At 45.8% G+C, this 20,148-nt stretch overlaps 1 protein-coding gene across 10 annotated transcripts in view; it reads left to right on the plus strand.

Moving 5' to 3' along the window:
* The window catches only part of COG5 (component of oligomeric golgi complex 5), a 277,344-nt gene that overhangs the window by 247,194 nt on the left and 10,002 nt on the right, over window positions 1-20,148 (plus strand). For all 10 annotated transcript variants that reach the window (XR_015162655.1, XM_086396849.1, XM_086396848.1 and 7 more), the window contains 3 exons: window positions 2,959-3,035; window positions 14,056-14,182; window positions 14,680-14,759. Coding sequence is in view for 9 of the 10 variants with exons in the window: in XM_086396849.1 (XP_086252975.1) it covers window positions 2,959-3,035; window positions 14,056-14,182; window positions 14,680-14,759 (284 nt within the window). In the remaining variant the exon portion in view is untranslated. The remainder of the gene's footprint in view (window positions 1-2,958; window positions 3,036-14,055; window positions 14,183-14,679; window positions 14,760-20,148) is intronic.

The raw sequence follows: 20,148 nt of genomic DNA on the forward strand, positions 1-20,148 counted from the left end.
TGAGGTGGTTTCCTCATGGTAATTAATTCCCTACTGTGACCACATGGTCTCTGGGTTTACACTAATCACACAGCAGTCCTCAAGCACTAGGCTTGTCCAAGCCACTGGGGTTCTGCTGATTCAGAATCTCTCTGGGGACCTGTCCACACTGTCCTTTGAACCACACATTCCCCTCTGCTCCTCAGTTGTGTTTCTTTCCCAGAGAGAAGGATGATGGTTTTTTTAAACATTAACATTTTATTTATTTATTTTTGGCTGTGCTGGGTCTTCGTTGCTGCGCAGACTTTTCTCTAGTTGTGGCGAGTGGGGGCTTCTCTAGTTGCTGTGCTTCTCATTGCGGTGGCTTCTCTTATTTCAGAGCACAGGCTATGCCGCTGTGGGCTCAAAAGTTGTGGCTCCCGGGCTCTAGAGCACAGGTTCAATAGTTGTGGCATGGGCTTAGTTGTTCACTGCATGTGGATTCTTCCCAGATCAGGGATCGAGCCTGTGTCTCCTGCATTGGCACACAAATTCTTAACCACGGAACCACCAGGGAATCCCTAGAGAAGGATGACTTTTGACGTTGGCATTAAATTATTTACTCAGTGGCACTCTGAGCAGTTTCTGTTTATTTCTGGTTCCCTTTAAATATATATTTATATCTCTCTTGCTTTTTGCCTGAAAATTATAAATTTGGGGAAAAATCCCCAAATAATCAAGATTCTAATTCCTGTTGCCTTTTCTTCTGAACAGTGTCAGGGCAGGAATGCCCAGGAGTATCTGAAGATGCCCTGTGGTTAGCCAGATGTCCGTGGTGGGCATGGAGCAGCTCTGTAATTAGTTAACCATGCCTGCTGCTCACTGTTTGTTGCCTCCAAACAGGAGAGCTGGAGAGGGGCAGCTGCAGGTGCCGTTTGTATCCACAGCTAATGGCAGAGTCACGCCTCTAAAAGGAGCACTCCTGCCCTTCAGAAGCATGGCCTTTATTGTCTAGTGGAACTCTGGCAGAAGAAGATGGTCTTTAGTACCCTAGGGGTCCCTGATGGATGAAAAATTTATGTTAAACATTTAACATTTTGAAATTGTCATATGGCATAGAAGTCTCCTGCAGTCATCAGAGATGACACAGCCATTCGAGGTCATATTCTCATACTGTAATTTTCTCCTAGCTGTTTTATTTAACATTCAGTCCTGCTCAAGTGCTAAAGCAAAGGTTGTTTGCTGTAATCTTTGAAAATGATAAATCCCACTGGGGTAACAAAAAAAATCGACAAATTTCAGTGTGTAAAAAACCATTATAAATGCACCTCCACAGAGAAACAGACGGGCATAGGTACATGTTAACCACATTTTTACTTTGTACTCACTGTAAAATAAGTACCACGTTCTATAGGAAACCAGAAACTCCTATCTAGTGAATAAACTAAATAGGTCCCAAGGAGCAGCCCATCGCCCACTGTCTTCAAGAACATTGGCTTGAAACTGCTCTCTCTTGTAATATTGGAAAGAATCTGACTTTTCTTCATCAGATTTCTCCTTTTATTTACTTATTCTTTTGTGTTTTAGAAAGTTTGCTGACCACGTAAGGTTTCCCTCTAGGACATACAGTACACTCTGTGTCTTCTGTATGCTGAGAGAGAAATCCACCAGTCACGAGTCACCCTCAAGACCATCTGAAGAAAGGAAGCTGCTTTGTAATTCTCCCCTGACACTCAGTTCACACAGCTGATTTCACACTTGTTTGTTGTTTCTCTTAATAATAATCAATCTGCATGTGCATCTGTGTTTACACACACAGATCTCTCATAAGCTAGATGAGTGAAGATTATATTATTTAAATAAATATTTATCCTCTTCAATAAATTTGAGAACTCCTCAGAGGTAAGACCGTCTAATTCATCTTCTTATCTCCATGTCTAGTTTGGTGCCTGATAATTAGTAGGGAGTAAAAAATGTTTCTCAAATGAGTGAGTACGTCTCCATGGTCTTCTAATGGCAAGAAGATATGAACAGTTTTTCAGAAAGATGGCCAGCAAGACAGATACCCCATTTTTCATTCATATGTTTTTCTTGAAGAAAGATGTTGATTTACCAGGGCGCAGGCTTTTCTCAGAAATTTTCTAAACTATTCTTTACCAGAGCTCTGTTCATAGCAAGTATAGTGAAATGGCTTACCATCTGCCATATATGCAAAAACTTTGCGTATGCACTTGGTAGGTAAAGAACAGGTAACCTAAAACTCCAATTAATGACAACATTTCCAGTCAAAGGAGGAAAATAAAGACAAGTAGTAGTTGCTGAATTCTTCAGTCAGGAAGCAAATTAATCCACTAACAATTTAAAAGGGGGAAATTTTTTTTTTTTTAATGATAGTAATTGCTGACACTTAATAAGCACTTACTGTATGCCGTGCACATAGTGCTTTGTGAAATTATCTATTTTGTTTGCATAATTTTATGACGGGTATTATCTGTGTTTGACAGATGAGGAACTTGAAACGTAAAGAGGTTAAGCCCAGAGCCACACAACTAGTCACTGTAGATCAGAAACTGACACACGTGCGCTGCCTCCAGAGTCAGTGCTTTTAATCATTTTTCACCAGGCCAGTGAAAACTGTCATCATTTCTGTTTAATAGAAAAAGACTTGTGATGCTCACTTAAAGTACAGACACACAGGCAGTCTTGAAAACATTTCTTTTTCTGATTTTTCAATGGAGAAAAAAAATCTAAACCTTCTCCTCATACACAACAAAAGCTGCTTTTCTATTCTTGAAGGAATTACCTTATGACCTTTTTAGTAAATAAATGCAAAAGCTATCTAAGTTCTTGCCTTTTAATAAACTTGACATTCAAAACTGCCTTACAGTGCAGATCCAGTTAAGTTTACTTCAAGCTACAACTTTCTGTGATCCAAGTGGGTCCCCAGTTCACTTCAAGATTCTGATATAAAAAGCTATGGGATATCTTTTAATATTTCAGATGGAGTTGGCTGTGGGTCCATTCTGCAGAAGAGTATCTGATTTGGGAAAGTCCTATCGAATGCTGAGGTCATTCAGGTGAGGCATAGTTCTGTTATCACTGTTAATATAACCATACCCTATTAGCAGATAAATCCTTTCCTAGTCATGTTGATCTACACGAAATTGCCATTCAACCATTTTGTGGTATGCAACAAACAATGGCATTTTCATATGGTTCATCTTGAAAGTTATCCAAACCAGAAATTTATAATGTTATATTCAATAATTTGTGTGTGTGTGTGTGTTGCAGTTCAGTTGCAGTTCACAAGATTGAGCTGTTAAATTTTTTATTATGCTCTTCCTAGGGGAATTTTTTAAATTCTCCGTTCTTACAGAAATATATTGAATAATACCAGGCAGTTCATAACTATATAGACATCTTTTTCTGAAAATGTTATTGGTTCATTTATGATTTCCAACCCAGTCTACTAAAAAGGTCATAGGTTGCATGCCATTAAAAAAAACAAAAACAAACTATTAGAGCATTTGAAGAACCGAGTTTAGTGTTGAAATGCAGAGAATGACTGTAAATGTAGTAGATGCTTTAAGGTAACCATGGCTAATGCAATTGAGCACAAAATTCGGGATTGAGCTTCCTAGAAATCAATTCAAAAAGAAAAATGCGTTAATTCAAACCCATGATCTAAGAATGTATCAATTTAACAGGAAAATCCTTTTCAGTGCTGAATACTTAGGTAGACCTTTTACCAACTCAAATTTTAAGGACCATTGAATAGCTTAATGTCTAGGTCTTAAGTATCAGATTTTAGAAAATAAAAAGATGTTGTGCATATGGCTGTTTATTCAGTAAGCCAGACTTGCCAAACTTTTCACATCATGGCACACATAGAAAATGTATATGTACAAAAAGATGACTAACGCTGAGAGCCAAGGGGATCAACAGTAGTTACAACTTGTGACTGAAGCATGCCAGATGGGAAGCCTTGATGTCAGCTATCCATAATATCCTGGAGCGTGATGTTTTTTAATATTTCTTTCTAAAGATAGGTAAGAGAATCCAGGCATGTGGCTTTCTATAAACTGACTGAGTACTAGAAACTAGAATAATCAATAAGTAGTATGTTCTTTAAAAGGTTGCTTCACTCTCTTATGTCACCCAAGATCTTCGTAGAAAATTCAGGTATAATAGCACTTGAAATATAAGAACCTAAGGTTGTTGATTGAAAGGGGAGGGTTATCTTTTACTTTTACTGTGTGTGCTTGGCAAAAATATTTTTAATGCCAACATAAGAGCCTGAACTTGTATTTTTCTCAAATGCCTTATGTGTACAAAGTTGGATTTCAGAAACAGTGAGGTCACAAGTGTTTCAGATATCTTCTTTGGATTAGCTCAAACCTTTTATAAGTATTTAAATATTTTGGAAGCCTTTGGGTTTGGCACTACCAGATATGGACAAGTTGAAAGATTAAGAGGCACTGAGCTTACTGATCTTCCAGTCATCTCTATGTACCATTAAAAACAACCTTAATAAAACTCCTATAAAGAGACGGTTGGATGGCATCACCGACTCAATGGACATGAGTTTGGGTAAACTCCAGGAGTTGGTGACAGACGGGGAGGTCTGGCGTGCTGCAGTCCATGGGGTCGCAAAGAGTCGGACACAACTGAGCAACTGAACTGAACTGAAAGTTACTTACTCTGAGTAAGATGGAAACACAGCAGTCCCAGTTGGATGATAAAATGCTGCCCCGAGTCACAGAATCTTAACATGCTAGAGGACATTAACCAACTAGTTATTTTAAAAGGCATGGGAAAAGCCATGATTTGGAATTTGCTAGTTTAAGATTAGATAAATATTTCTGATAGTCCTGCCTCCCATATTTGGTTGTTTATTCCATGTGCGTGTATTAAAACAGTGCTTATCTTCCCATATGCTAATGCAAGACAACCTTTAACCAGGTACTTGCTGGTTTTTTTGTTTTTGTTTTACTTTTTGGCCCTACTGCGCAGCATGTGGGAACTTAATTCCCCAAGTGGGGATCGAACCTATGCCCCCCTACAATGGAAGTGCAGCGTCTTAACTGCTGGATCAGCAAGAAGTCCCTATCCAAGTGCTTTTAAAGTTGTGTCACAGGATAGAGATACATGTTCTGAGGGTTTCACATAAGAACAGTTCTTTTTTAAGTCACTTAAGATTTTCTGTCAACCCACCCCACTTTCCACATGAGAAAAAGAATCTTTAAAGGAGTGTTTAAAGTTTGAATAGTAACACCTTCTAGTATCGATTTAGGGAATAAAAAATTAATGATTGGTGTATAATTTTTTTAAATCCTGGGTTTTTTATAGCTACCTTCTATCATGAGGCAATGGTCAATCTAGATGTGTTTCAAAACTTCAACTCTGACTGACAGTAAGAGAGATTTTATGTTACCATCTGGCATGTACTTACATGCAAGCACCCTCAAAACTGTGCACACAAACATGCACGCAAACTTGTGCCATGAAACAAATTACTCTTCCTTCGTGCGATATTCTCTGGTTTCTTTTGCATTTGGTTATTTTCACCCATTTAATTGGTTTCATGATGCCCTAATGTTTTGCATCCAGTGGTTTCTCACCCTTCTCTCAGGGCCCTCTATTCTTGAACTTGAGCTACTCCAGTGGTAGGGGCCGAGTTTTGTTCCTTTCTCCATCTGTAAAGATGTGCACCCTGATCTCCTGGAATGCTGGTATGTGAGTTTCCTCCTGCAGATCCCTCAGCTCCCAAGGCATTGGCACAGATATAATCAGAGTAGTTGAATCTTGCCTATGGAGCCTTCTCCATATCTTTAATTCATTGAAAAATTCTAAAAGAGACTTTATCTACCAGTGTATTCCTACAGTTGTTGGCTTAAATCTCAACAGTCAGAAAATTAAGATCATGGCATCTGGTCCCATCACTTCATGACAAATAGATGGGGAAACAATGGAAACAGTGACAGACTTTAATTTTGGGAGCTCCAGAATCACCACAGATGGTGACTGCAGCCATGAAATTAGAAGATGCTTGCTCCTTGGCAGAAAAGTTATGACCAACCTAGATTACATACTAAAAAGCAGAGACATTACTTTGCAAACAAAGGTCCATCTAGTCAAAGCTATGGTTTTTCCAGTAGTCATGTAGGGATGTTAGAGTTGGACTATAAAGAAAGCTGAGCACCAAAGAATTGATATTTTTGAACTGTGGTTTGGAGAAGACTCTTTGAGAGTCCCTTGGACTGCAGGGAGATCAAACCAGTCAATCCTCAAGGAAATCAGCCCGGAATATTAATTGGAAGGACTGATGCTAAAGTTGAAGCTCCAATACTTTGGCCACCTGATGCAAAGAACTGACTCATTTGAAAAGACTCTGATGCTGGCAGAGATTGAAGGTGGGAGGAGAAGGGGACGACAGATGCTGAGATGGTTGGATGGCATCTCTGACTTAATGGACATGAGTTTGAGTAAACTCCTGGAATTGGGATGGACAGGGAAGCCTGGCGTGCTGCAGCCCATGGGGTCACAAAGAGTCAGACATGACCGAGCAACTGAACTGAACTGATTCCTACAGATATACGGAACCTACAGAAATCTTTTGGATTGATTCTAGTGCTTTTCTCAGTTGTTTGAGCGCTTTTGGACACCATTTGATAGATTTTAGGATTAAGTAGATCAGGAAATAAAGTGAAAGTAGTATATTCTGGGGTTCAAATCTAGCCCTAGGCTGGAAAGGTTTTAGGACCTGTCTTTGGAGAAGAGAAATGACAGTTCTGCTGCCTCTGCCTGTAAATGTGACTGGGCAAGGCCCTAGCCCTGCCAGTTTCTCTACAGTTGTCCTGAGAGGGGAATTGACTTAGGACAGCAGAGGCCCTTCCTAGAGAGGAGTCAGTCAGTACAGAGTTGTCTTTATTCCAGTAACTCACTTCTAGGCCCTCCTCTTGCTTCCTGCAAAAACTTGTTAAGAAGTCTGTATCTTCTCCAGAATTTAGTCCTGAGCAGTTGCAGTGGCAGGGCCCACTCTTGTTCATCTTCTTGCCTGTGCTATGACAAGGAAAAGGCATCATCTAGTGGTCATTTCCATAATTGATCTGGACTCTTGTTCCTGGACTGAAGGTTCGAAGTCATATCCGAACTAGCTCAGTGGCTATCAGTAGGAAACTGGCTAAAATAGGCCACATTCATTAGATCAAATATATGCAGCCAATTAAAAATTTAAACTGTTAGTTAATGTCCAAGAAAAAGAAAAATACTTCCTGGTGTATCACAAAATGAAAAAACAGGCCACTCACCAGTATATGCAATAGGCATCCCTGATGTTTTAAAAATACTGACCTATGGCTTTGGAGAGGACAAGTCAAGGATGAGCATCAAAATATTACCTTTGGAGAGTAGCATTGTTTCTAGTGGTTTTTTTAAAAGAGATTTCTTAAATTTTTCAAATTTTTTGCTTTGGTTGTTGTATATTTATAGTTAGAAATGTCAACAAATATATTTTAAAATTCCTCTTACAGTATTTCTCCCATTTAAAAATAACAAGTGAGCCTAAAAATAATATAAAATATACTAAAATATTATATAGTAAGGGGTTGGGGGGCAAGAAAGACAGCCAGACAACCAAAGCCCCAGCAGGTTTAGAGGCAGTGGCTACAGGAGGAGCAACAGGCCCAGTGCCAGGGAGGGTGACAGAGCCAGGCGGGCGCCTCCAGCCTGGACCTCAGGTGCAGCCTCCCCTCCCCCCTCCCCAGACACCCTCGCCTTGGCGAGCACCCCCTTCCCCCATCAGGCAGCCATCTGCCTCAGGGTGTTCTCCTTGATGGTGATATTAGTGGACTCTTTAATTAGGCCGGTGAGCTTTTTGCATGCATTTACATTTTCCTGTCTACATTAGAGTTTCTCAGGCAGCAGGAATCTTTTACCCCAGAGAGAAGGCTGCCTCAGAAAGCTGCTGACATTAGGGACTTGCTCCTGGGTATTTGTGTTGTAGCTGCACACAGGATGCGTGAGCCCCCATCCCCGTCCATCCCTCTGCAGCATGGTGGTGTCTCCCACATGTTCGTGCGGGAGGTTACCTTGCCTCCACCTGGCCAAGGGCCTGTCCATGCAGATCACTAAAGACCCTGCCTTCTAGCAGGGCCCAGCGTCCCCACTCCCCAGGGAACAGCCTGGTCCCTGAATTACATCCACAGCCTGCTCTGCTAAAAGCCTCCTCAGATTTAATGAAAAAGCACTGAGAGCTGTCAGGAGATAGGGGCTATTCTGATGGGTCTGTTAGCATGCCGGGCACTGGAGAAGGGAGACCATCAGTAACTCTACAGAGTGTAGCGTTCACGTCAGCTGTCTTCAGCTGGAGGAGTGGTGAGGGTTCCCCATAGCTACAGTTTACCTCCCTGATTACCTGATGCTTGAGATTCAGAGCTAGGCCTGGCCTGCGTGTCTGTAGACCCGAGGGTGGCCGTCTCCACAGCTTCCAGGATGAGCGCTCCCACCCCCAGGACCCCAGATGGGTTCTGTTCCTTCTTTCCACTTAGGCCACGCTCTGCAGTCACGATTTCCGCACGGTTTCTGGGTTCTTAATTCCAAGTTCCTAATGTCAGCGTTGGAGCCAGAAGGCAGCCACATCTGGGGCTTGGTTTGCTTTGCTGCCTGCCAGTACTTCAGCAGTTCCGGGAGCTCCCGGGTGAACATGCAGGGCTGGCTGTTTCATTTTGGTCATCTTGATTCTAGCAATCATTGTTTGGTCATTTGTTGTATGTTAGCCTGTACTGAGCATTGTCCTGGGATTTTCTCCTTCCATCTTCAGGATGACAGTTGAGAGTCGAGGGCTCATTCGGGGCTGAGGGGTCAGTTTTCAGACTGCACGTGTGAGAGCTATGAGCTGTGGGTCTGCATTTGAGACCCCTGGCCTGCCTGACCCTACCGCCCGTGCTCACAGCCACCGCCCGATGTCTTATTCCAGAAGTTCTCGTTTGTTCTCACTGGGACGGGTCCTAGAACACAATGTGAAACATCCAGGGAAACATTAGAAAGTGTTACAGACCATCTAGACCCCTACTCTGGCCATGCCCTCCTGATCTGAAATGCCCTGTCTCCCTGACTTCCGCTGCAGACAGCCTGCCAGGAGATGCCTCAGGAGTCTTGAACCACGTGTGCACTTTTATTCCTAGAGAATGTCTGAAATTCCCGCCTCCTTTCCATCCTAGTCCCCTAGGACAGACAACCTTGGACCCCAAGACAGGGACCCGAGGGGCTCTCACCTCTCTGCTCTGAGCCCTGACTCACCCCCAGGCGTCGGCCTGCTGCTTTGTCCTCTACTGGGACACACACGGCCCCTCCAGCCACCATATGTGGACCTCTTCCCGTCTCCAAAACCCCCACCATGTCCAGTGCAGGGAGAAGTCCTGTGTCCTCCCCGCCCCCTCATTTCTATGCTGATTCCGGATCTCAGTAGTCTGGCCTCCTTCCTGGCCCCTCACCAAAAGCAGCTTTGGAGTGGGGGTCGTGGCAGGCAGCACGCAGCACAGACCACCTCGGACACTGGCTGTGGACAAGCGCACAGGAGGACTTGGGTCTTACTCCACTTCAGAACTGGCCTTAACAGAGGACAACAGCTGCACAGATCCCTTAAATGTGGAGATCTCTACTAGAAGCATAATTTTTTTTTCTAATGAGACCTAATACTTGATTAATGAAGACTACTAGCTGCCTATGAAGTTTAACCTTGAAAGCGCTGCTATTTGGAGTATTTTTTCTCAGAATGATTTTGTGGCATTGGGCTGTCCGCATTCTGTAACACCTTAATTTGTTTCCTTTTGTTGCTTGTATCACCTCAGATGGTGATACATTTTTTGAACTCACTGGTATTTCAGATTCCACCTGCAGTCAGGGAGGATGGGGGTTTTCATGCTGTGTTCTTTCTGCTTCTTAAAACAAGCACCAGAAACAAAATATCTGCAGTCAGTGTTTACAGGTAATTGTGTCAGTGAGGCATAATACCAAATCAAATCCAGTTTTGCTTCCCATGGCTTTTTTGGCAGTCCTGTTAGTGGCTACATTTGGTCTTGGCAGCAAAAGAACATCTGTGACTCAGAGCTCCACAGGGACAGATGATTGACCAAAAGATGCTATTTCAAAATGAGCTGGTTTCTCCCAGGCTTTGCCCTGTGCTGGTGTCACCAACAGCAGCCACGGTGCATAGCTCAGCTGGGCTGCTGGACGGGGCACGTTTCAGATCATTTCTCGCTCCCTGTCTCCTTCCCACTCCCTTTCTCACCCTTCTTCCCTTTCCACGCTTGTAGTGTTTGTATTGCTGGATGGGACTTCCCTGGCAGTCCTGTGGCCAGGACTCAGCACTGTCACTGGTGTGGGCCTGGGCTCAATCCCTGGTCGGGAAACGAAGATCCTGCAAGCCACATGGCACAGCCAGTGTGTGTGTTTGTGTGTGTGTGTACAAACACATACATTCAAATTGCAAAACTAATTTAATTGCTGTAAATAAGTTTCAAATTTGACTTTAAATTTCCTGAAGCTGAAGATAAAAGAGGAACAGAATCGGCTATGTAATTCCCATTTTCAGAAAGAAGAAAATGTATCAGTTCTTTGGAAAATAGTTCAGTGTTTCTTAGTGTTTCATTCTAAACCGTTTGTACATGGGGCTTCAGATAGTGAGCACCGAGAGAGACTAGGGACCAAAATGCCTGTTCATCTTCCTGTCATAGTGGCAGAAAGGATTCCATCTGGCTGCTTTTCAGTGAGTTGAGGACGGTCATAAGGACTGGCCCCTGCCCTGGGTCTCCTGTCATCAGCCAGGGTTCCGGTGAATCCTACCATGTCACATGCCATAGCAAAGAGTGGGCTTTACTGGGGCAGGGGAGGACCCTCACCAGACCGGGATGGCTGGAAAGAGGGGAAGGCGTGAGCTCCCCGTCTCGGCGCATGGCTCCGGGCGGCCTTTCGCGTGTGCCGGACCTGCAGGCTGAGCCCATGACCCAGTAGAGGAACCCCTTCCCGACTGGCTCTTCCCCCTGTTTAGTTCTAACCTGGAAGCAGTCACGTCAGTGGTGCTCTTGGCCCCTGGCTGGGCTTGGAGGATGGAAATGTCAGCTGTTCAGCACCCGAGGACCTCAGGCTGTGAGGCGTTTTCAGCTTCCCCTGCCAGAACAGGGGTCTGCCGGCTACAGGAAGTGGAGCTCTGGGGTGCACTGCCATCCCCTCCACCCAGAGTCAGCTTCCAGAGGCCTCTGAGACCATGCCAGTCATCACCCCACAGGACCTTCAGGTCATGCCAGGTGAAAATAATTCCAGGAGAGAGTGTGATGAGATGGTTCAAGTAGGTGGGTGACTGGAGATCCACTTCGACCCGTAGAGAGAATCTGGGATTCCTAAATAGATACTAACTGCACAGCCTTTAGACAATGTACTGCAAACATTCATTTGCCCAGGTTATCACATAGGAGCTGTTGACAGTTTGAAGTTGTGCTTTCTCCAAGGGGTCTTTGTTTCTCTCTCAGAATAAGTCTGTTCTAAAAATAGATGCATAGTCGCTTCAGTTGATATACTAAAAGAGGCTGCTTAGCAAAATGAAGTTTGAGTCTGTGTTCTGCCCGTTCCTGGCTTTTACTTGCTCTCTTCCTCCTAGTTTACTTATCTGTAAAATGGGGATGTAACAGTGCCTACGTGATAGGGTTATTTGGAGGAATAAATGAGTTCACATCTATAAAGCTTTTCATAAGTGCTCTGTGTGGTTAAAACTGGGAGCTTTGCTCCTATGGAGATGGGATTTTCCACGCATAAGAGAATGACTTACAGGGATGCCTCCAGGCAAACCAAAAGTTTCCGAAGCAACATTTTCATACCTGAGTAGGTGCTGAATGTGTTGCCTACAGCTCTGCAGCATAGAACCCTGTGAGATGATTGACCTTGAGAATCTTTGAGGTGAGCGTACCACCCGAGGCCGTGAGAAGACCCTAGTCCTGCTTCCACGGAGGACCTGGATCAGAGCTTTATGGATGTCTGCTAACAGCACAAGTGAACTGAAGAGTTTCCACAGTAGCTAAAGACTGTAAATTACAGAATGATGTTGTTTTTATAGAACAGTTGAAATTAGAAAAATTCCTACAAGGGATAAATTTTACTTGTTTAGTCACTCAGTCATGTCTGGCTCTTTTGTGACCCCATGGACTGTAGCCCACCAGGCTCCTCTGTCCATGGGCTTTCCCAGGCAATAATACTGGACTGGGTTGCCATTTCCTTCTCCAGGGGATCTTCCCCACCGAGGGACTGAACTCACGTCTCCTGGTTGGCAAATGTATTCTTTGCCACTGAGCTTCCTGGGAAACCCCAAATTTTACTTATAGAATAGTTAATATAAAGGCATTCTTTCCAATAGTATTCTGGATCCAGCCAGAACCAGCTGTCTAGTGGGAGCTCTCCCGACTCTTGAGTGAGCCGTCACGGTGGTGAAGAAGCCCGTCCTGCTCTGTGCGGGCCCTCGGCCGTAGACTGGAGTAAACACCATGGGGAGAAGTGAAGGCCCTCGGCTTAGACTGGAGTAAACACATGGGGAGAAGTGCAGGCCCTCGCCTAGACGGGAGTAAACACATGGGGAGAAGTGCAGGCCCTCGCCTAGACGGGAGTAAACACATGGGGAGAAGTGCAGGCCCTCGGCTTAGACTGGAGTAAACACATGGGGAGAAGTGCAGGCCCTCGGCTTAGACTGGAGTAAACACATGGGGAGAAGTACAGGCCCTCGGCTTAGACTGGAGTAAACACATGGGGAGAAGTGCAGGCCCTCGGCTTAGACAGGAGTAAACACCATGGGGAGAAGTGCAGGCCCTCGGCTTAGACTGGAGTAAACACCATGGGGAGAAGTGCGAGGCCAGGTTCAGAGCTGTTGTACAGGCTTCAGAGTCTCTGCTCAGTCAGATGTTGCCATCTTACCTCTTGAGATTCAGCCTCTACAGCTTGGCCTTTATCAGAGCCCAAAGCCAAGGACAGGGAGCCCTGGCGTGCTGCAATTCATGGGGTCGCAAAGAGTTGGACATGACTGAGCGATTGTACTGAACTGAAAGCCAAGGAGGAGTCAGTGAAAGTTTTAAATTATTTTTGCCAGCATTTTGACAAGGTAGTAGGTGGTTAGTAACAGGGTAGATTTGCCTGCAGGTTCCTTAAAATGCAAGCAGGCGTACACTGGAGATATTATAGGTTCGGTTCTAGCCCACTGCCTCACAGCAACTCTCAGAATAAAGCCAGTCACATGAATTGTTTGGTTTCCCAGTGCTTATTAAAGCTGTGTTTAAACTATCCTCTAGTTAATTAAGGATGTAGTAACATTATGTCTGAAAAAATTGTACATATCTTAATTAAAAATATTGCTAAAAAAAGATGCTAACCATCATCTGACACCACAGAGCAGGGTTGCACAAACCTTCAGTTTGTAAAAAAAAAAAAAATGCAAAACAAAATACCTCCAGCATACCTGTGAAGCACAGTAAAATGAGACGAGCCTATCTTGGATGGTAACACCTAGACACGCAGTGTTTTAGAAGAGAGGGATGTCCAGCGAGGTAATAATTTCATATATGTAAGGATATAATGGCCCTTTGAAAAGCTGTATAGAAAATGGTTGAATTTATCCACATTAGCTTATAGCCCATGGAAGGATTATGTATACAATAAAAGCTGAAAGCTGTGGCCACCATTAGAACCTTTTAGTTAGAACTACTTGAAGGCTTTAACTGTGTGCTTTCATTTTAGCCCGTTATCAGATGAGCTCTAAGAGGGGGTTTTGCTGAATCACCCTGAAGTAAAGTCAGACCCAAAGGCAATGAGTTGGGGGCCAAGGAAGGGGCTGAAGGGAGGGCCAGCCTACGTGTGTGTGTGTGTGTGTGTGTGTGTGTGTGTGTGTGTGTTAGGCTAAGAAATGGTTAAGAATTATCCAGTCTAGGAAGACTGCTATTATTCATTCTATTATGTATTATGCTATTACACTAATGCTAATGTGCTATTATGATTCTTGTACTGAGTCACCTCTTTCCATATTGAACAGCATTAAATGACTTCTGCATTTTCTTCATTTAGACCACTGCTCTTCCAGACAAGTGAACACGTGGCCAGCAGCCCTGCACTGGGGGACATAATTCCATTCAGCATCATTATTCAGTTTTTGTTCACAAGAGCACCCCCTGAGCTGAAATCCCCCTTCCAGGTAAGAAGGTGAAGCCAGAATCCTCTTACTTGTCTTCCTTCTGAACTCAGAGAATGCAGGGGACTCCCCCCACCCCACCCCTAACTCACTGAAGGTCCTGGCCTTCTCCTACCAAGAGAAGTCATGAATTTGTGTCTTAGCAGTGAATGATTCAGGAGGGAAGGTTCCCACTACCCAGGCCCTACTTTCTCATCAACGTATAGGTCACCTGCCGCATCTAGAATTAGCCCTTTAAATAACAGTGATTCGAGTAATGTATGTTCATAAAGCTTTTTTGACAGAGGCCCCATTTCCTTTGCTGACCCACCTTCAACTGACAAACCCAAGAGGCCCCCTGGGGTTGGGAAAGTGCACCAAGGGCCGGTCTGCCCGCCTTTGGGGCCGGTGTCTGGGGTCCTCTGACCCCAGGAGTCCCAGAGATCCTCTCCGAACCCGCAAACGCCCCACAGGACAGGACAGGGTGTAGCCGCTCTCTCTGACTGTGTTTCCACCCGCAGAGGGCAGAGTGGTCCCATGCACGCTTCTCCCAGTGGCTGGATGATCACCCTTCTGAAAAGGACAGGCTCCTCCTCATCAGGTAAAGCCACGTGTGGCAGGCGCACCTGCGTGTTCTCGAAGCCTGGGGCCTGGGGGGCGCTGGGGAGGAGCGGGGCCCAAGTAGGTGTCAACATGGTGCACCCCCGGGCCCCACCTGCTGGAGCGCCGCCAGGGGAGCTGGTGGCCCAGCAGGGTTTGCTTTCCGTGTCCCTTGCATCCGCTAGTGCTGCCCTGTGCCTCATGCAGCCCTAGGAACTTGCACCTTGAAAACCATCTTCAGCTATGAAACAACTCCTGGCCTTGGCTCCACATTTTCTGCTTCATTTCCACATGGGGCAGTTACTGAAGTGGTGGAGTACAGCTGTGAGTAAATGCGGTGTAGTTGTTAGTAGACACCCAGCAGCCTGGTGCCTCTGAGGTGTATTTATGCACGTGTGCACACACATGCAGACACACACACCCCCCGCACCCCCACGCACACACACATACCCGCACGCACTTGCCATGCTCAGGGAGAGATGTTTCCACCCTCAATGTATGCACACACCCCCGTGCACCCACACCCACACACACCCCACGCACACCTGCCACGCTCAGGGAGGGATGTTTCCACTGTCATGTATGCACAGACACCTCGCACCCCTGCACACACACACGTACCCGCACACCCCTGCATGTGCGCGCGCACACTCTGCACGCATACACATACATACGCGCACACACACAGCCCGCACACCCCCACCATGCCCAGGGAGGGACGCTTCCACTGTCACATGTAACTTACTAAGCATGTCTCCTGCATCAGCACCACTCCTTTGAAATTTCTCTCACCAAGACCTGCCGAGACCTCTTAGCCACCAAATCCCAGTGTTTCTGTTCTCTCAGTATCACTCTGCAGCTTTAGCTGAAAGTGACCACCACTTCTTTCTTAAAACTCATCCCCTGACGAACTCCACACATTTTTACTAATGCCCACTATGTGCAAGGCCCTTAGGACACAGCACAAGCCAAGACAGGCCCCGCCTTCTCGGATCTTTCCTGACCCCTTGGTCATTTGTTCCTGCTGTGACCTCTGTGACTGTTTTTCCCTCAGTCTCGTTGTCTGAATTGTCTTCCTCTGTCCACTCCTTGAATGCCATCGCTTCCCACGCTGTGTCCCTGGCTCCTTTTCCTTCACGTTCAGTCTGTATTTCGGTTCCCCATTGAGCTCACTCAGACTGGTGATTCTAGTGACTCTTCTGTCCTGTGACCCCGGGACTGTGGTTCACCTTGGTTGCTCAGGGTCTCAGGCCAGCAAACGTGCTGTTACATGTCACCACTCAAAATCCCACAGAAGTCTCAACCCCAAAATGTTAAGTCATTTTTCCTCTCATACCTGCTTACCTAGACTCACTATCTGGTTGGGGTATCATTGTCACCTGTATTCAGCCAAGCTAGAAAACCTTTAAGCCATCATTCACCTCCTTGGTCACACCCTCATTCTCCAAAGCCCATCAGCTGTACCTCTTAAATCACTCTGGGAACCATCCTCAGCTCTTCGAAGGGCTCCTAATGCTGCTGGTCTGGGGGACAGCACTGAACACGGTCGCTTAGGCCTGAACTCAGGGGCTGAGTTGGGTTGTCCAAAGGCAGTGTGGGGCTCATGTGTGAAGCGATTCTCAACTGTGCTGGCACCTGAGAGTCATTTTCAAAGCTTTGAAAAATCCTGGTATTGAGACCACACCCTCAACTCCCTCAGAATCTCCGGGGTTGGGTCCTGGCGTCAGGATTTCTTAAAGTGGCTGGGCAGCTCTTTACAACATCAGTTCAGTTCAGTTCAGTCACTCAGTCGTGTCTGACTCTCTGCTACCCCATGAATCGCAGCACACCAGGCCTCCCTGTCCATCACCAACTCCCGGAGTTCACCCAGACTCACGTCCATCGAGTCGGTGATGCCATCCAGCCATCTCATCCTCTGTTGTCCTCTTCTCCTCCTGCCCCCAATCCCTCCCAGCATCAGGGTCTTTTCCAATGAGTCAGCTCTTCGCGTGAGGTGGCCAAAGTATTGGAGTGTCAGCTTCAGCATCAGTCCTTCTAATGAACACCCAGGACTGATCTCCTTTAGAATGGACTGGTTGGATCTCCTTGCAGTTCAAGGGACTCTCAAGAGTCTTCTCCAGCACCACAGTTCAAAAGGACCAATTCTTCAGCGCTCAGCTTTCTTCACAGTCCAACTCTCATATCCGTACATGACCACTGGAAAAACCATAGTCTTTACAGCATAGCCAGGACTAGAACCGAGTTGCCAGGTGAGAGACCCCATGGAGGAAGAAAGCTGGGGGAGGTCACATCAGCCCACCAGGTCCTGGGAGGGGAGCCGAGCTCAAGCATGGTGACTGGAGCCCAGGGGAGCCCCCGGCCCCGCCAGCGCCTGTGTGGGTACAGTGGAGGTTGGCCCGCACCTGCTCTTCTTCCTTGCTGTCTGTTACCCTCTCAGCTAAGAGCATCTGATCTAGAAACTGGGCAGGATGGGCGGTGATCCTGTCACCGTCAGCACAGTGTCTGGTTAAACTGGTTTCAGAAAAGGCTTCAGGTGCAAATGAAGGACTCTGCTTGTGGCTGCTGTGGGGGTTGTGATGTCTGCGAGTTTCCCCTGAGGCCCGTAGACTCTCCCAGCTGCAGCACAGCAGGTGATAGAAGACTCAGGACTCAGTTAGTCGAACAGGGTGCATTTATGTCTTCTTAAAGAGATGGATGGAGTTCATCTACAACAGTTGTGCTGCTGTGGGCACATCACAGATCTGTTTTCTTTTGCTTCTTTTTAAAAATGTCTCCTGAGTGATATCATCAGCAGTGCTGTTGCTAAGCCTATATTTAGCAACCGAAAATCACGCTCAGAAATACTGTCATGCTTTCTGAAGAAGGCCTGCCCATCACTGCACACATGGCTGCTATTAGAGCCTTCCACCCTGAGCGGGGAATGAAGCCCTCCTTGAGGGATTTCACAACACTGCTTCTCCTCTGGCCCAGGCCGGTGGCAGGGAGGGGCGCTTTGTCCTAGAGTACACTCCTGCCTGTCATCGCGAAACTGGTTTCGTCCCTGCATACTGAAGCACCACTGGATGAATTTCTTGCCCCTGTAGATAAACCCAGGGTGAGTACTGTCCTTTAAATGTCAGTAAGTTTGTTTTAGCTTTGGGGCAAACCTTGCTGTAGACTCATCTGCTGCTCCCGGCACGGTGTGTTGGGTTGTCATAAGTAGGGCAGATCGAGGATACAGCAGCTACTGCGGAACTAATGGCAAGTAATGACCTCTCTTCTGCCTTCCTTTCTGCTTCCTTTTAATACCAGATATTTTCTCTAGAGCTTGAATGAATCCTAGTTCAACTTAATAAACCAGTGGCTCCTGGGGCCATGTGGGGTCAGTGGGGACAGTGGGGAAGATGGCACCTCCCCAGCCCCCAGCAGGCAGGCGTGTGTGCCCGCGGCAGGAGGGCGGCAGCGGGACAGCCTGCAAGTGTTGCCTGTGTTCTCCACAAGGGTGAAGGCTGAGGTTTTGATGCAAAGATTCCTCAAGCTCTGCAGAAGAGGTAGGATTGGCCGCAAATCACCAGCTCTTGATACTGGCAGTGGGGCAGCAGCTCTTCTGACTGTGGCCTCCTTGCCTTTGCTGCTCCTGACTCTCAGTAGGCTCGGAGCACCTTTATGGTGTCACAACTGTCTACAGGCTTTATTTGCTGATTGGTACTTTGCATCTGTAGGATCGTCAGTTCCTTGTGCCAAGTGCATCCTTGGACATCCCCCGCTCCCCAAACCCTCCCACAGGTATCCAGGATCCACAGACTGGGAACCATTCCCTCAGCTCCTCCACTTCTGTGGGACCACACAACCCCTATGGATGGAGGGTGAAGTTTGGTCTCATAGGAGCTAATGTTCCGGTGGCACGAGATCCCTACCCATTCTGGGAACTGGGTGCCTGAGATGAGATCCTGGGGTAGGTGGAGCCAGGGGAGAGCCTGTGAAGGCACAGGTAGTTTTTTAAGTCATGTATGTGTTTTAGTATTAAGCACACTGATATTTCATGGCTGACAAAAATCAGTTTTGTTTTCTATAAAAATCTCCACTTCTATCACAATGCAGTGTTGTCAGCACAACCCCTTCCTCTACTAAATGTTTGCAGAATTCCTATGCTACTTTTTTTTCAATAAGGATAACTTTAATAATCTTCCTATTTTGGATACAAACCAGAGTTGAGAGTCTTACATAATGTTTGGCCCAATTTCCAAGAAAGCTGATGTTTTTTGCTCAGGCAAATGAAGTAATATAATAATTGCTTGGAAATCTTGCTCGATTTTACGTGGGAGGGCAGCTTTAGTCCTTTTTCTCTCCATAGTTCTCATAGTGTTTTTGATGAACAAAACCAAAAGCACTAACCATACTGATTTCTGTTCTTCCACATACTGTGTGGTTTTGTGTAATGTCTTACTGTTCTGAAAGCAGACGAAACTGCTACATGGATTTTTGTCCAAATATTAGATAAAATGATTCTAATCCTCTAACCCATTCGGAGCAGAATGATGACAGTTTCTGTGAATTTCAGTGCTCTGATTTCTTAGACTGATACATCCACACCATCGATTGTCTCAAAGACAGTGGGCACGTGGGGGTTTCTCCACTGTGTTCGAGTCTGCAGGGCCTGCATGGTGGGAGTGGGCCGAGTGCCTGGGATGCCATGGCAACTTGAATAGTATCACTAAAAGAAGCACGTTTTCCTCACAGAGAAACAGCTTCGTTTAAGCCTCAGCTCTGACGAGAATAAGGCATCTCATAGAACATTGCTCTCTAAAGGCATTTGTTAGATTCCATTTTGCGTGCATGTACTTTTGTGGATCCCCTACACTTGCTTTTCTTACATTTAGTTTCTTTAGTGCTTTTGTCCTTTTCATCATAGTCCTATCTTCCTGTATCTAATTCATTTTTAAAATTCATTCACTGTGCATTTGTCAAGCACTAGTCCTGGGGCTACATTCATGCATGAAAGTTGTTAATCGTAAGAGTGAAATTACCCAGCACAGAGATCCTTGCACTGCAGTGTGATCGTGTGGGCAGAAGGGTAAAGACCTGCTCTTTACATAGAGAGTCCCAGGCCATCAGAAGTGCAGTGAGGGGACCTCCCTGGTGGTCCAGTGGCTGAGACTCTGAGCTCCCAATGCAGAGGTGCAGTGGGGAAAACCGTGTTGGAGGGCTTCATAGGTTCAGAGGTGTACCTAGAAGAGAGCCAGGTGCCTCACAGGACAAGCCTTTAATTCTAACTAAATCTTGTGGGTATTCTTCCCACTTTGCCGATGGACAGGCTCAAGACACAGTCTAGATCACACAGCTTGGTCAGGAGGCAGAGCCTAATGTACCAGCTGTGCTTTTTTTAAAAAAAATTATTTATGGTGGGGGCT

The sequence above is a fragment of the Bos grunniens genome, chromosome 4 (genome assembly GCF_055505025.1).
Source record: "Bos grunniens cultivar Pamir isolate PY7600 chromosome 4, Bosgru_T2T1.0, whole genome shotgun sequence".
Classification (NCBI taxonomy): Eukaryota; Metazoa; Chordata; class Mammalia; order Artiodactyla; family Bovidae; genus Bos; species Bos grunniens.